The sequence below is a fragment of the Porites lutea genome, chromosome 12 (assembly GCF_958299795.1).
Source record: "Porites lutea chromosome 12, jaPorLute2.1, whole genome shotgun sequence".
NCBI classification, from domain to species: domain Eukaryota; kingdom Metazoa; phylum Cnidaria; class Anthozoa; order Scleractinia; family Poritidae; genus Porites; species Porites lutea.
In genome coordinates this window covers 17,118,297-17,131,843 of record NC_133212.1, presented here as the reverse complement: position 1 = coordinate 17,131,843, position 13,547 = coordinate 17,118,297, and the positions used below count along the sequence as shown (strand labels likewise).

General features: G+C 39.6%; 1 protein-coding gene and 1 pseudogene across 1 annotated transcript; one reads left to right on the top strand and one right to left on the bottom strand.

The window, feature by feature from the left end:
• LOC140953589 (lactadherin-like) overlaps positions 1-13,547 on the bottom strand; it is a 69,524-nt pseudogene that overhangs the window by 51,273 nt on the left and 4,704 nt on the right.
• Positions 89-11,217, top strand: LOC140953587 (uncharacterized). The gene is made up of 6 exons (XM_073403001.1): positions 89-758; positions 3,046-3,270; positions 4,131-4,314; positions 4,561-4,629; positions 9,636-9,908; positions 10,350-11,217. Exons 1-6 carry the CDS (start codon positions 166-168, stop codon positions 10,620-10,622), a joined length of 1,617 nt encoding a protein of 538 aa, XP_073259102.1. The 5' UTR covers positions 89-165; the 3' UTR covers positions 10,623-11,217.

Sequence of the window (13,547 nt, the reverse complement as noted above, 5' to 3'; positions counted from 1 at the left end):
GTAAAAGTTCCTTAAAACCTTTTTTTGGAAAAAATCTCAAACAGAACTGTTGAAGCGACGTGCATGGAATAAACCACATCCCCCTCCCATAGGAAAAGTTATTAGCCATGTTGCTATTAACAGTCATATTATTCTGTAAATGAATTATATCAATACGAATTGAAAATGGCTTCAGATGGGGCTAAGAAACTTGTAAAATATATGCAAGAATCAAATATTTGCTCAGATCCTTCTTTATTTGGCACACTGGAGGAAGATTTTGAGGGCTTTTTGACAAATGCGAGGCCGGTTCTATCCGAATTTGAACATCGTGACTACAAACTGGAACAACATCACACAACATACAAATTACGCTACAAACTGGTTAAATGTTTTATAGAAAAAAAGAAGTCAGAGGGCTTACGCCTTACATCTGTTTCTCAGTCCAAAGAGTTCTTTGTTGAACTCAGACAATTTGCAGATGACTCAGAGAGTGAAGAAGATCTTTCTGATTTCGACCTTGATCAAAGAAGACAACATAGAGTACGAGGCGTTGTGGTATGGAAATCTAATAAGACAGCTAATGCGTGCTTAAAGGAAGATCACAGAAGACAAGGGGATACCGGCAGTTTTTCGGTGTCTGAACTCAGTGTTAACTTTCTCAACGAAGATGATACTGATCATGAAGGATTTCATCTTCAGCTGGCTGTGGGAGATATTGTGGAAGTAACAAAGTGTAGCAGGAAGGATGGAATCGCACTGGAACAGGATATAGAGAAGTAGGTATACTAAATTGATCAATTTTCAATCCGGCAGGGCTATATAGCCAGAAGTCCTCTCACAAAAGACGAAATATTAATTTTTTGTTAGTGATTGATGAGGGTTGATATTGCAGAGGGTTCTGCTCCTGCAATCGCCGAATATTTGGAAACACAAGGAGATGCAATTTTTTAATGACAATTATTATTCACTTATTTACTTTCATTTCAACCACATAGCGCAGAGTTATGTTTGATCTTGATTACATGTAAATTTACAGTGCGATTATTGCCCTTGTTTACTGAAAATGAACGATGTCGAAACATCATGCAATCGGTGAATTGGTAATTATCATTAGGCTGATTTAGCAACAGGAAAGTCAGTTGACGACGGCACGCGAACTGTGATCAAACAACTGGCTTGACCAATGGCAGAGTCAAAAATTGGGCACCGGAAGTTGCGTTTAGTCCTCTCCGCGCGCTTTCCAGTCGTCAACAGACGTTCCCGGTTTGTTGCTAAATCAGCCCATTAGTGCTACCGAGAACTGCATACAGTACTGAGCGCGGACGAATCACCAGTTATTTGTAAGCTGGAGATGTTTGGTTTGACAATGCTAACCTTCTGCTTTGAAATATTGTTACCATAAAAGGAGTATTTTTTGAATTTTTGTGAGAGTAACCGCTACCTTTACTTTTAACAGTGGTTTTGCATGGACAACTTCCGCTATTGTAGCTGCAGTCCAATAAGCATTTATTTTTACCCCTTCCATTTCTTTTCAAAGGTGTTGCTTAAGTGATACTAAAATTGAGTCATTTCTGAGGCATTTATCAAACTCTGCTAAAAACAATGGTTCATCTGTAACTGCGATTGAAATTACAAGGTTTCTATAATATTTATACATAATTATAATTATTGCATTAGCATTTTAACATACTCACACGTAGGAGACCTGAAACGAGTGAAAACGGTCTTCTAAGTGGATTGTACCCCTCGTGACGTTTTCAGTTTTTTTATACTCAAACGTGACTTCGGTGTACAACATGTGCAGGAGCAATGCAGGACGAAGAAAGTACGTGCAATAGACCTCTTTAGCTTGCATGTTTTGTATTTGTGATGATAATACTCTGGGCTCAGTTTCTGAAAGGCCGAATAGCGTTATTCCAGGATTAAAATTTTGTTCCGTTTTTGTATTTTACATTCCTACGTATTGCTTAGGGTGACATTTTGTGTTATCATTACTATATCTCGTAGTAAAGGATCAACAGTATTTTGTAACCTCGAGTTGCATGTTCTTAGACGAGGAAAACGTGCTTGAAATTTTGCTTAATCCTGGGTTAAACTTAACCATCTTTCGAGGAACCGGGCCCACCTGGAGAACTGTTTCTTAACTAAAACTTTGCCTTATTCACGTGCATATGTAAACATAACGTTAGGAAAAGACAAGAGGCGCATCCCCTTAACACTTCAAGCCCCATTATCCACAGACAAATTCTCCAAACTTATCTCTATACATTTTCTTACAGGATTAGTTGAGAGAATTTTCCCTTAGGTGGTCATTTTATTTATTCTCATAAACGTTTTTTTAAATTACATATTAAAATTGTTAGAAGAAAATTGCTGTTGGTCACTCTTGGGACTTTCAAAAGGGTTAAGAACATCATGACCTTTATTTGCAAAAGAAAAAATGAGGAAAGCTAATGACTCAATCAGCATTTTCAGTGGACAGGAAAAAAAGATCTAAAATTGATTAGTGATTGCGAATGCAGTTGCCGAATGTAATTGCAAATTACAACCCACTGGCACACATTGATCCCCACAATATGGCCGCTGAAATCTCGCAATAAGAAGCTTCCGTGGTCCTAATAAACCCCAGATAATTACGCATAAGTCATTACACATTTTCATCAAATTACTCGAAAAGACTCTGAACCCTTTTGCCAGATAAACACGACTGCTCAGTGTAAACGTTACTCTACACGTGGGTTTTACTACTGCCGTTCGCTGGCAGTTTGAAAAGAAAAACAATAGTTGAAAGTCCGCTTTCAAATCAATTCTTCCTTTGGCTAGGACAAAATTTACCTCGTTGTCTTGTTCAACAAAAAGTCATGGAGCCTCCCGTTTTGCCTATTATTTAAATCTGGCCCCTAAAAAAGTAAGATATTCATTTTCTACATTTGTTTTTTTTTCTCAGTATTTTATCTTTACTGATACTTCACATCCTTATGAGTTACACTTGGGTGTTCTTTGAAGTGGATAGATGTCACCTTTGCATCTGTGTTTATTGCTTTGAATGAATTTGTTTTTCAGGTTTTCTACATTCTGGGAATACATCCTTAATCTTTCCAAGGACAAATTAACAAATGAAATCATCCTTCAGATTTTAGAAATCATCAACAAGGTTTGTTCTGTTGTACCAATGTCACCTACTGTCATTGCAATAGTTCAAGGATTTCAGCAGAGCATGTTGTTCAGATCGGTGCTTCCAAATTTCATCAATGAAGTGACTGTTGAGGATGTAAAAAGTCATATCAGGTAATTGTAGTTGTAAATGTAATAGGTAATGTAAGTTCTCAGCTTAACACTGTATTTAACTATTAGGGTTAGCTTAACCTGATTCTTGAGCCGGTGACATACACCTAAACATTAATTTGTTGATCAAGTGTAACAAGCCTCCTTTAATCATGTTTAAATACGCCATTCAACATATTTAACAAAAATGTTCAACAAATTCCAGCACACAGACAACTGGCACCCCAAACACAAAGGGGAACCTACAAAATATAGTTCTTTATACTTTATGTAACAGCTAATGTTAACCGGATGTAGTTTGTGGACTCGGTTTGGCAAGAGTAGGATAACGACGATGACTGTGCGATAACTGTTGTCACTTCGGCTTTAGGCTAGCATGTTGCCATGGATGAAAATGTGTCCAATGTGTTAAAATTACAATAATTTCTTGCCTTTTTGAAAGAGAGTGCCGTCACGAAATTGTGGGCTTTTCCCTCTGTGCTGTGGACGAGAACTGTACTAGACTAAATCGGCATGACTTGTGATAAACTTGGAGGGCTGACACAAATGCTTTTAACTGCTTTGTTAGATGGAATTGGGTGGAAGTCACCCAACCCCGGACCAAATACTGGAACTGTATTCCTGGCAATCTCCCTAACCAGTTATCAGCCCCCTGATTCAATCAAGGCATCCACTGTTTTAGTAGTAGCAAAAGAGGAGTAGACATAAGCGCATGTTGACCAACAACTCCCTCTTGAGAGACGTTGGAAATTATAAGAAAAAAAAAATAAGCCAGTCATAATTCTCTGTGTTATACAGGATGTCAGGCAATGGTCATGGTGTTTACTATTCTTCTGTGTATTTTTTTTGTTTATATATCACAGCATACTTCAGAAGATTCTGGAGCATGTTATCACCGCTGTCCCTGCATCTGGTCTGCAAGTATTGCAAATGGCAACAGATCTTGCTCATAATCTAGTGATGGGCTCTAATGAGCTTGAAGCAAAGGAGAGCGGACACTCAGCCATAGAGTTCCTTTCAAAACTGTGTTCAATCATTGTATCAAAGGTACTTAGGTCTATCCCGTTTATCCGAGTTATTTGACGAAATTTCGCTCGTGTTAAATTGTGTGAAGGTATGTTATGCGAAGTTGTTCAGACGCTAAAACATTTTATTGTGTGATTTTTACCTTGTGTTGAAAAATAATACTAATTCAAATAAAAAGTATGTCGTGTGAGCATTTTAGTTTATTTTGAGCCAGGCGTAAAACGTTTCTTCTCTGCTTGATTGATTAGGCCTTTCCTTATTTTTTAGGAAGATGGTCTACAAGTTTATCAAGTATGCCCTCCAGCGGGAACGTTTTACATGCAGCCATTAGTTCAGGTAAAATCGCCGTAGTAATAAAATTTGTCAGTTCTGTACTGTCGTAAGTAAATAACATAGCTTGCATATCCATGGCTGATACTATTTAAACTTTTTTATTTATTCCATGAGGACATAGGATAACGATCGAGTTACGAGTCTGAGTTGAGTTAACTTGCGATCAGGTTTTTCCGTCTGATCGCAGTTTAGAGTTGAGTTTGAGCTGTGATGAGTTAGGTTTGAGTAACCTTTTTGGGCGTTATTTTTAAACTCTGTGAATGCAAATGATGTACAATAACCGATAACACAGAGATTAACAACATGCATAGTTGTCTTTATACTGAACTGAGGGCTTTGCCTGGATGGCGTCTAAAACAAGTATGCAGGCTATACCTTTCTGGCCCGGATTCAGAACCCAGAAACGGTTGATTTTGGTATCATTTGTTAATCATTTGGCTTTTGGAGGTGCGCACATGCGTATTTGCGATGCTAAAGAATGTAAGACTGGAAGGTGGACTATATGAATGTTCACTAAAGTCAAAATTGATAGAGTTAAGCTACGGATGATCTTTATTTTCCTTAAAATCAGTGTAAAATCTAACTAGCATAATTTCGGTGACAGAGAGCATAATTTTCAGAAAGTAGCATAATTTTGGCATAATTTCTAAAAAATATGAGCACTGCTAAAAGCATAATATGCTTTTTTTTCGAGCACAATCTACCAAAGCCTAGAGCAAGGTCCTAAAAAGAGCTCACGGACTCAGCAAAGCAGTGCAAATCTTTACCTCAATTCAACAAGATGCTGAGGACTTGAACTTTGCGCTTTCACTATCTCTAAATCTCTGAAAAAGAGTATCTGAAGTCGGATTGCAATGGCTCGCGTAGAGACACTTACCGAAAATATATTGGCGTCAGATTCATATTCAGCATCTGCGAGGCCGCGCGGGTGTTTTTTTGTGGCCGGCAGAGAACCAGGCTGACTTCATAGTACTGGACTCATTTAGAAGATTTTCGTAGGGAAAGCATTGTCGGCTTTAGCTGCCGTTGATTTTCACGTCCCCTTCTTCGTCCAAAAAAGAGGCCGAGGTACAGCCAGGCCGTACTCGGTAGTTGTCCGAGTTCGCTGCTGTGGAAGAGTTTCTTCATCTGCTCTTTTAAAATTGTTGTATTGTGAACGACGCCGGCAATTTTTCCCGTCTTTCTTTCTTTCACGAACGCCGGCGTCTAACACTTCATTTGCTTGTGTAACAGCGGGATCAGCGATTATGCAGAAAGGCTTATTTTGCCGTGGCGAGCGGAGAAAGCGGTCAATGGTGTCTCTTATAGATTTCATGGAGGTACCTTTGTAAAAATTACTTCTTTCTAGTAGAGTAAGCCCTTCAAACACGCATTTAGCTCTTCTTTGCACATTTCTTCTAATGGTTATGAAAACTTACTCCCCCAAGGACTTGCAAGCTATTCTGAAAATTTCAAAGGTAATCTTTGTTTTTGTTGTTGTTGTTAATGTTACATTAGTACTTAAGGTCTTGACGCATAGAAGAATTATAACTTCAGTTGTAAGGAAACTTCGGAGATACTTACCATTAAATAATTTCAAACCAAAAAGTTTGTTTGTTCCGTTCAATTTCAGTCACGTTTGTTTAGATAAGGTATCATCCACCCTCAACCACCCTCCCCGAGTTGATCGGCGCTAGCGCTTTGCTTTTAATAAATACCCCCATAAACCGTACATTTTCTGAAAGCTAAATAGTTCCAGATTATTGCTTATTCCTTTTAGAAAATCAAAATATTAACACGATTCAGAAATGAAAAGCTTTTTGTGAAAGTGGGTGTCACTGTAAATTTAAGTCCAGGCCAGCCAAAAATAAACGGAAGAAGCCAATTAAGATCGCATTCGCTTCTTAACACGTTTGACTAAAAAACCGTGTCTCAGATTTTTGTCAAGTGAGTTTGTTCTGTTGTTATAAGCGGTTGAAGTTAGGGATAACTAATCATTAGCACTACCTGTGAAAAAATACTCTTACTCGTAAACGAAAAAAGAAGTCAAAATTCGCAGACACGGTTTTTTAGAAAAACTATCTGACAGTAAGTTGGCCAAATTTCAGCCAAATTGGTTTGGAGTTTAAAACGTACCCTCAACTTGCCCTGATTTTTATTTCGAGAAAACAGGGGACTGAGGGGAAAAAGTTGCCTGCGTCGCAGACGCTCTTAACCTTCTGTATAGAGCGTCTTCGAATTAGTGCACAAGATCGTGTTCGAATCCCGCAGAATCGCAAGGACATATGTCGGCGTTTTTGATTGGCTAGTTTCTTACGCAGTTTGTGATTAGTCCGATTTGAAGTAAGTGTTGACAGGCCAAACATGACTCATAGCTCTTGACAAGAGAGATTGAGCTCGTGATAGTGTGAAACGTGACCTTAGAGTAGCTTGAATAGACTGCGAGCAGTCCCTCTTCAGTCAGTCAAGTCTAAGCTCGGCAGGACTGGAGAGAGCGAATTGGGTGACCATCCTAAGGGACTACCGCGCAGTCTATAGCTTGAACAACAGAGGTTTTTCTTGCTCTCGTTTTGCGTAATTTATACAGTGCGTGGAGTATTCTACAATTTGACTGAGCAAATTTTTTTTGCCGCTTTGAGTCTCACATTTAGCTACATTTAGAGGTTATGAAGCTGGTCTGTTCCATGCATATTGAGTAATTAGTTCCCGTGGTTTATTTTTCGGCAAATGTTTTCTGACAGGCCTTTGATCACAGATGCATAAATGATTTTCTTTTACCTCTGTTAAATCCTTAAGCTTTCTTATTGCGGCTAAATAACCTTAGTTTCTTTGGTTTTCCACGAAATGCCTGGACCTGAATAGCTATGTGTGTAGTTTTTTTGGTCGTGAATATCACGATTTCGTGATTTGTTTTGACTCTAGAACTGTCGGCTAGATTACAGAATACGCGGTAGTGCATCTGCAGCGATTCGAAGACGCTGGAAAACCAGCCGGCAAATTTACAAGAAAATTCTGGCTTTGAAGGAATTATCTCAAAGCATTTTTTTGTTCAGAAGACGGCTTTAAAGTTCGAACTGCTCTTTTATTGTTTACTGTAAACGATCCTTGCCAAATCCCTTCTGTGAATCTTGATATGTCACTGCGCCCAACCGTCACTCACACGTTAAAATTAAGCCAATCGTGAGGCTCATAAGAAACCCATAAGAAACGCGCCTATCAGAAACGCTCACATATGTCCTTGCGACTCTGCAGGATATTAGAACGAGCTTTTGTGCACTAACTCGCAGACGGACTATACAAATGGTTTAGACGAGTGCGTGGGCCGGCTGCAACGCAGGCTAGGGAAAAAGATTTTTGGCGGCGTATTACCCGTGACGAGATTATATCAGATTATAACACCAAAGCTGTCAATGTTGATGCATACCAGAAAAGGGACAACAATAATGACACAGCAGGAAAAGGTTACAAAGGAAACCCGACAATGCAACAGATGAACAATTTATTTCAAAGGCTCTGCTCTGTTCGATCTTTCTGTTGTCAATAAAGCATCTTTAGTTATTTGCGACGGGCAGTTTTCATTTTGAGCCAAGCCAACTTTTACTCGATACATTTTCTAAAAGTTCAACACTTCCCTAGAAAAATCGACAACAAACCGCTTCCTGGAGTTTTTCTTGGAGCTGCTCTCCCTCTACAATAGACTTTCAAAAAAGTCCTTCGTCCGATTTTTATATTGCGCGGAAACTGTCGCGAATTTTTCGCTCGCTTGGCTGCTTCGCGGCCTGAAAAGTTCGCTCCGCTCGCTAATAAACTCGTGAACCTCGATTTCGCGGTAGTTTCAATGGTTTTTTCACAAGCTTTGTCATCATTTAGCCATTTTTCTTGATTGTAGTAGGAGCCCTTGTCGTTTACTGCTAATTTCGAAACCCACACTTTGCAAGACGATTTTGTCGTCTTCTTTCGTCTTGGAGTCAAGGACGAAAACGGACAAGCTTTTTTTTCTTCTTTGGAGGCATTCACTTCCAAAATCCAGGGAAAAACAGTGAGCACTATACTTGTAGACCACGATTTCTGTCAAATTGCGTGATTAGCTTGGTTCAGCAGCGGCATGCATATCAAGTATGACAGGACTTGTCAAAGATCAACTAAAATAATTAGCATAGAAAAAACTTTTGTGCTCCATAAGTCTGCACAGAAAAAAACATTTTTTTTCTGGAATTTTTTTTAAAAGAAAGCTCTTGATGATCTCTACTTAAACATCTAAAAATGGAAAATTTCGAATGATTTTGTTACCCTAGATGATACCTTAACTCAGACATAAACAGTTAGGCGGCTGCCACGCTCTGCATAACGGAAGCGGATATTGTCTAGAAACGAGGCTGCTAGGCAATATACCATCGAATCGATGGTATATTGCTCGTATCCTCCAAATATGGTAAGCCACAGCAAGTTATTAAGAATAAGCCTGTGGGGGATTGGAGCCAACCGGAAACAGCGAAATATTTATCTGACTTTGTGTGTTGAATTTCCACCAAAAGTGTATTATCTTCCAGGCCCCGGTTGTTCAAATGTTGGACAGCAGTATCAACCGCAAAAAATCACTATCCAGTGGATAAATTCTAGAGAAACCAATTTCGTTATCCACCGGATAGAGATAGTACATAACGTTATCCACCTTCTCCTGAACGACTGGGATCAGATCTCTAGTCATGACAACACTGGACGTGCGCACATACTTGTTGGGTATTGTTCAAGAGTATCCCGCGGGGAATATGGTGGCAATAATATGACAGAGAGTCCAAGTATGAACTAAAATGTAGTCTTTTTATTTGTGTAAGGATTTTTCCTTCACACCATTGGAACGTTGTACTTTTGAAAGGGGCTCAAATATTTACTTGTCAAAAGTCTTTGGAGTTACTTAATCCCGAATAACAACCTGATTGCGTAAGGATGTTTAAGTGCATTGAGCGTTTTAGCTCAGACCGATAGAGTTTTGTTTTGCTCAATAAGCTTTCATGACTCGTCCTTTCCAGCCAGGCCAGCCTGTATTTTTCATGCAACAGATGCGACCTCTCTGGCAGCCTATGCAGCAGCTGCAGCAGATGAGACCTTCAGGAATGCAAGTTTCAGGGGATGGGCAGATTCCACGTGCAAAAGGCATCCATGAGGTGCCCCCCAGACAAATGCCTGGTCAGCAGCAGCAACTGCCACATAGACCATCGTACAAGTTTCGGCAGCCACAGGCACATCCAGGTGCAGCGCCAATGCAGCAACAAGAACGTTTTGAACCGCCCATTTGCATACCAGTAAGTTAAAAAAAAATGTTTACATCATTCAGCCAAATTCAACTGTCACTTTCTGGCCAACAAATAAGTGAATGGAATATAAAAATAGCTCTTAAAGCAGCGGAGGAAGGTATAAATAACACAGCAAATACTAAACAAAAAATGCATGAGCGGAAACACTGTACTTTTGAGGGAATTCGTTATTTTGGGGTTCCACTGTTGTAGTACAAAAGTTTGGAATCTTTTTTACTACAAGAACCATTGACATTACGACTTTGTTGTATGTCAATTCTCAGTGAGGGTATCTCATTGTGAAGCTTTCAGTCTGTGCATTTTAGGTTCCTTCAAATAAGTATTTCTGATTTCTTTGTTTTGATCTTGTTTTGTTTTGCGAAAATTGCTCACTGAGGTACCTGTAGAAGGTAACGCATTTTTTTCTATCTCTGCATGTCTTTACTGAAGGGACAAGAGCCACTCTACCGAAGTGTAATGGCTTCAGTCTCCCTTGCAGAGCAGAAACAAATGCTAGGTGAGCGTCTGTTCCCCTTGATTCAAGCCACCTACCCTGATCAGGCTGGTAAGATCACCGGTATGCTGCTGGAGATTGACAATTCTGAGCTGCTGCATATGCTGGAGTGCCGTGAGGCCCTGGATGCCAAAACTCAAGAAGCTGTGTCTGTTCTCAAGGCTCACAATGCCAGAATGGAGGAAGCTCAATTTGAGAATTGTGTGTAACTCTCAAGGTTCACTTTTACGGGACGAGCACGTTTGCCAAAGTTTAATTTATGATAATTTGAGCACAGATTGACGATAATTCAGAAGTGATACGACTTATTAATTAGTGTTTTTTCATTAGTTCTCAAAAGTGTGTGGGTGTGTTAGTGTGCTCTAAGCTCAACGTTTCTCTGAAGTCGCCCTTTTAATTGCATGGCGACCTAAACTTTAGCAGATGGTCGTCAGACATAACATATTGATAACAAGAAAAAAAAAATCGTACTATATTGCACTTTGGATGGGGGACGCGATTAAAAAAATAGAGCGTCAATAACATTTCATGCATTAATCTCAAATGTTGTCTCACTTTAACTTTATAGAAAGACCATACACTGTACATGTCGATCATTGACACAAGTAATAAAAACATAACGACTTGGCGCATGACCGCCAAACACAGGTGCCAAATTGGCTATTTTCACCGCAATTTTAGTCGCCAATTGTTTTTTCCTACTCGTCTTTGCGACTAAAATGGTCGCAGCTTGAAATGCTGTTTTTAGTTTTTGAAAAACCAATACGCAAATTATGAATGGGGCTGGACTACACAGATCTATGTTGCCGCATAGTCAGGTCTCTTAGTGCAAAATATAGGCTGGATCGTTACAGACGTGACAAAAGTGTCAAATTTGGCACAGACCTTCGTTAGCACCTGTAGATTAATACTAGAGGGGGTGCCCGTTACAAATGGTCCTAATTACGGATAAAAAGGGGGGGTTAACTTTCACCCATTATAGCAGATTGGGTTTCCTGTGGTAAGTACTCTTGTTTGATTTGGCTAAAAAATATTTGTTTCAAATTTTTAAGTTTTTAATTTGGTAATGTTTAGTTGTTGTTAAACTATTCAAAATAGTTTTACATGTACATAATACTGACTAGTGCCCAGTCTCCACACGGTAAGTGTGGCCATGTTTACTGTGCGGTTATCAGTGACACTGCTAAGACTTGCCAGTGATAATATCATTACATATCAATTTAAACAGATCACAAAGCCAGCTTTCAATTGCAAAGATGTCATACGATAACATAAAACCCAAATGTATCACATCCTAAACCACAGAATCTTTAAATTTTGACATGCCACATGAACGACCTCAGGAACCGTAACTGACAACGCGCCCACTTTGTAATTGTGCAGCTAAGATTATATTATAATTTGCTTTGTTGGTAAGCCTGTCCTTGAGATAATGAGTAAGACATGTCAACCTCGTCCTCAGGGGGAAAAGGAGGAGCAAGGGTGGCACAATTGGTTACTGCGCAGTCTTCAGTGTGCGAGGTCCCGAGTTCGTCCCCGGTGTCAACACATCCTTATTTCAACTTCCCTCCTTTCTGTGTAGCTTTGACTAGCTTTAAATACCCTTAAAACAGAGCAGTAATGGAGAGAGGGGGGTAAAAGGAACTCACCGTCGACATCAAGTTTATCAGTTATTGTTACTGTCATGAGTTATTGACGTAAAGTATGGTCGCTTTACCTTTTTGTACCTTTTTTATTAAGCCCTGGGGACGAGGTTGTAAAACATGCCTCTCCAGGAATTTTTAACACTCTTAATTTTTTAACACATTTGCATTTAAAAAGAAGTGTATGAGGTCCCTGCATGCCTAGACACCTGTAAGGAGCTCATTCACTTCAGAGCCCTCGCACCAGAGTGTTAATGGTAGGTCTATATGATCTTTCCAAAAAAATAAAGGAAGGTCGTAGCGTGCGTTACAATTTACAAACAAACTAACTTCAGAAGAGCTGAAAGTTACAGGAACAAGGCCTCTTTTAGCCAACCAATGATGCATCATTTATGAAAATGAATGTAATTTGTTTGATGCAATAAGGCGAGTACCCGGTGGTTACAAAATCTTACGATCATGAATTCCTCAAGAGCAATTCAGTTACCAACCTTTCACAAAATAATGCGGTGGAAAATTACAGAAAATACCAAAAAAAGCAAGGGTCAACTATAATTATGGCCTGGTTCCTTATAATAATGCAGTGGTCATGATAAAGAAGCTCATCAGCCCCAACTTTGACCACTCAAACAGTTTTCTAACAGATCACATACCGCAAAACTTTGCATTCCCTTATGCCTATGTTGCCACACCAGGAGCCTAGAAATCGGCTCCTGGTCACACCTTGTTTTTATTGTTGAATATCATTCTAAAGAGCTTTACGAAATATTTTGTTAGTAGGGGTGTTTTGAATATATTGAAATTTAAGAGATAGGTGTCAAAAACGAACCCAAAAAAAGTCACAAAACGAGACGCATGAAACCACCGCAATATAATATTCGTGTTACACCGATTTGATGGCTCCTTTGGCTGCTATGCTGACGTTTTTGAAGATGGAAGTAGTATCACAGCTAGTCCCGGGTTAGGTATACCGTTTATTACCAGTTTCACGGTTCCTGAGACTTAGGACCTGTTAACATAAAGGTGGGGGACCCCAGGTAGGTGACTCGGGTAACCTGCTTAGGTGGGGTAAAAGAATAACCCTCCTTTACATGAAATCTTACAACCCCACCATCCTGGGGTGCACTTTCTCAAGATTATTGAATGGTCGCTAAGCACGTAAACAAGAAAAATGCTGGCAAACCACGTCTACGCTCACTTGCTGCTCTTGCTGCAACCTTCAGTGTTGTGGCTTTCTATTGTTACCTTTAATAATTACGTGAATACACCCGGCGCCAAAGTGAATTTTGTGCGAATTTGATGTATCACGAATCCGACCCCAACTAGCCTGGGTTACCTCACCTTGAAACGTTGACATGGCAGAATTTGACCTCAGCTGAGAGGGTTATCTGGTGTGGCAGACTGGGCTACCTACCTTGAAGGGTCACCCCACCTATCATATAAACGTGATCAAATTAACATGAGAGACTATATGGACAGGTGGGTTACTCC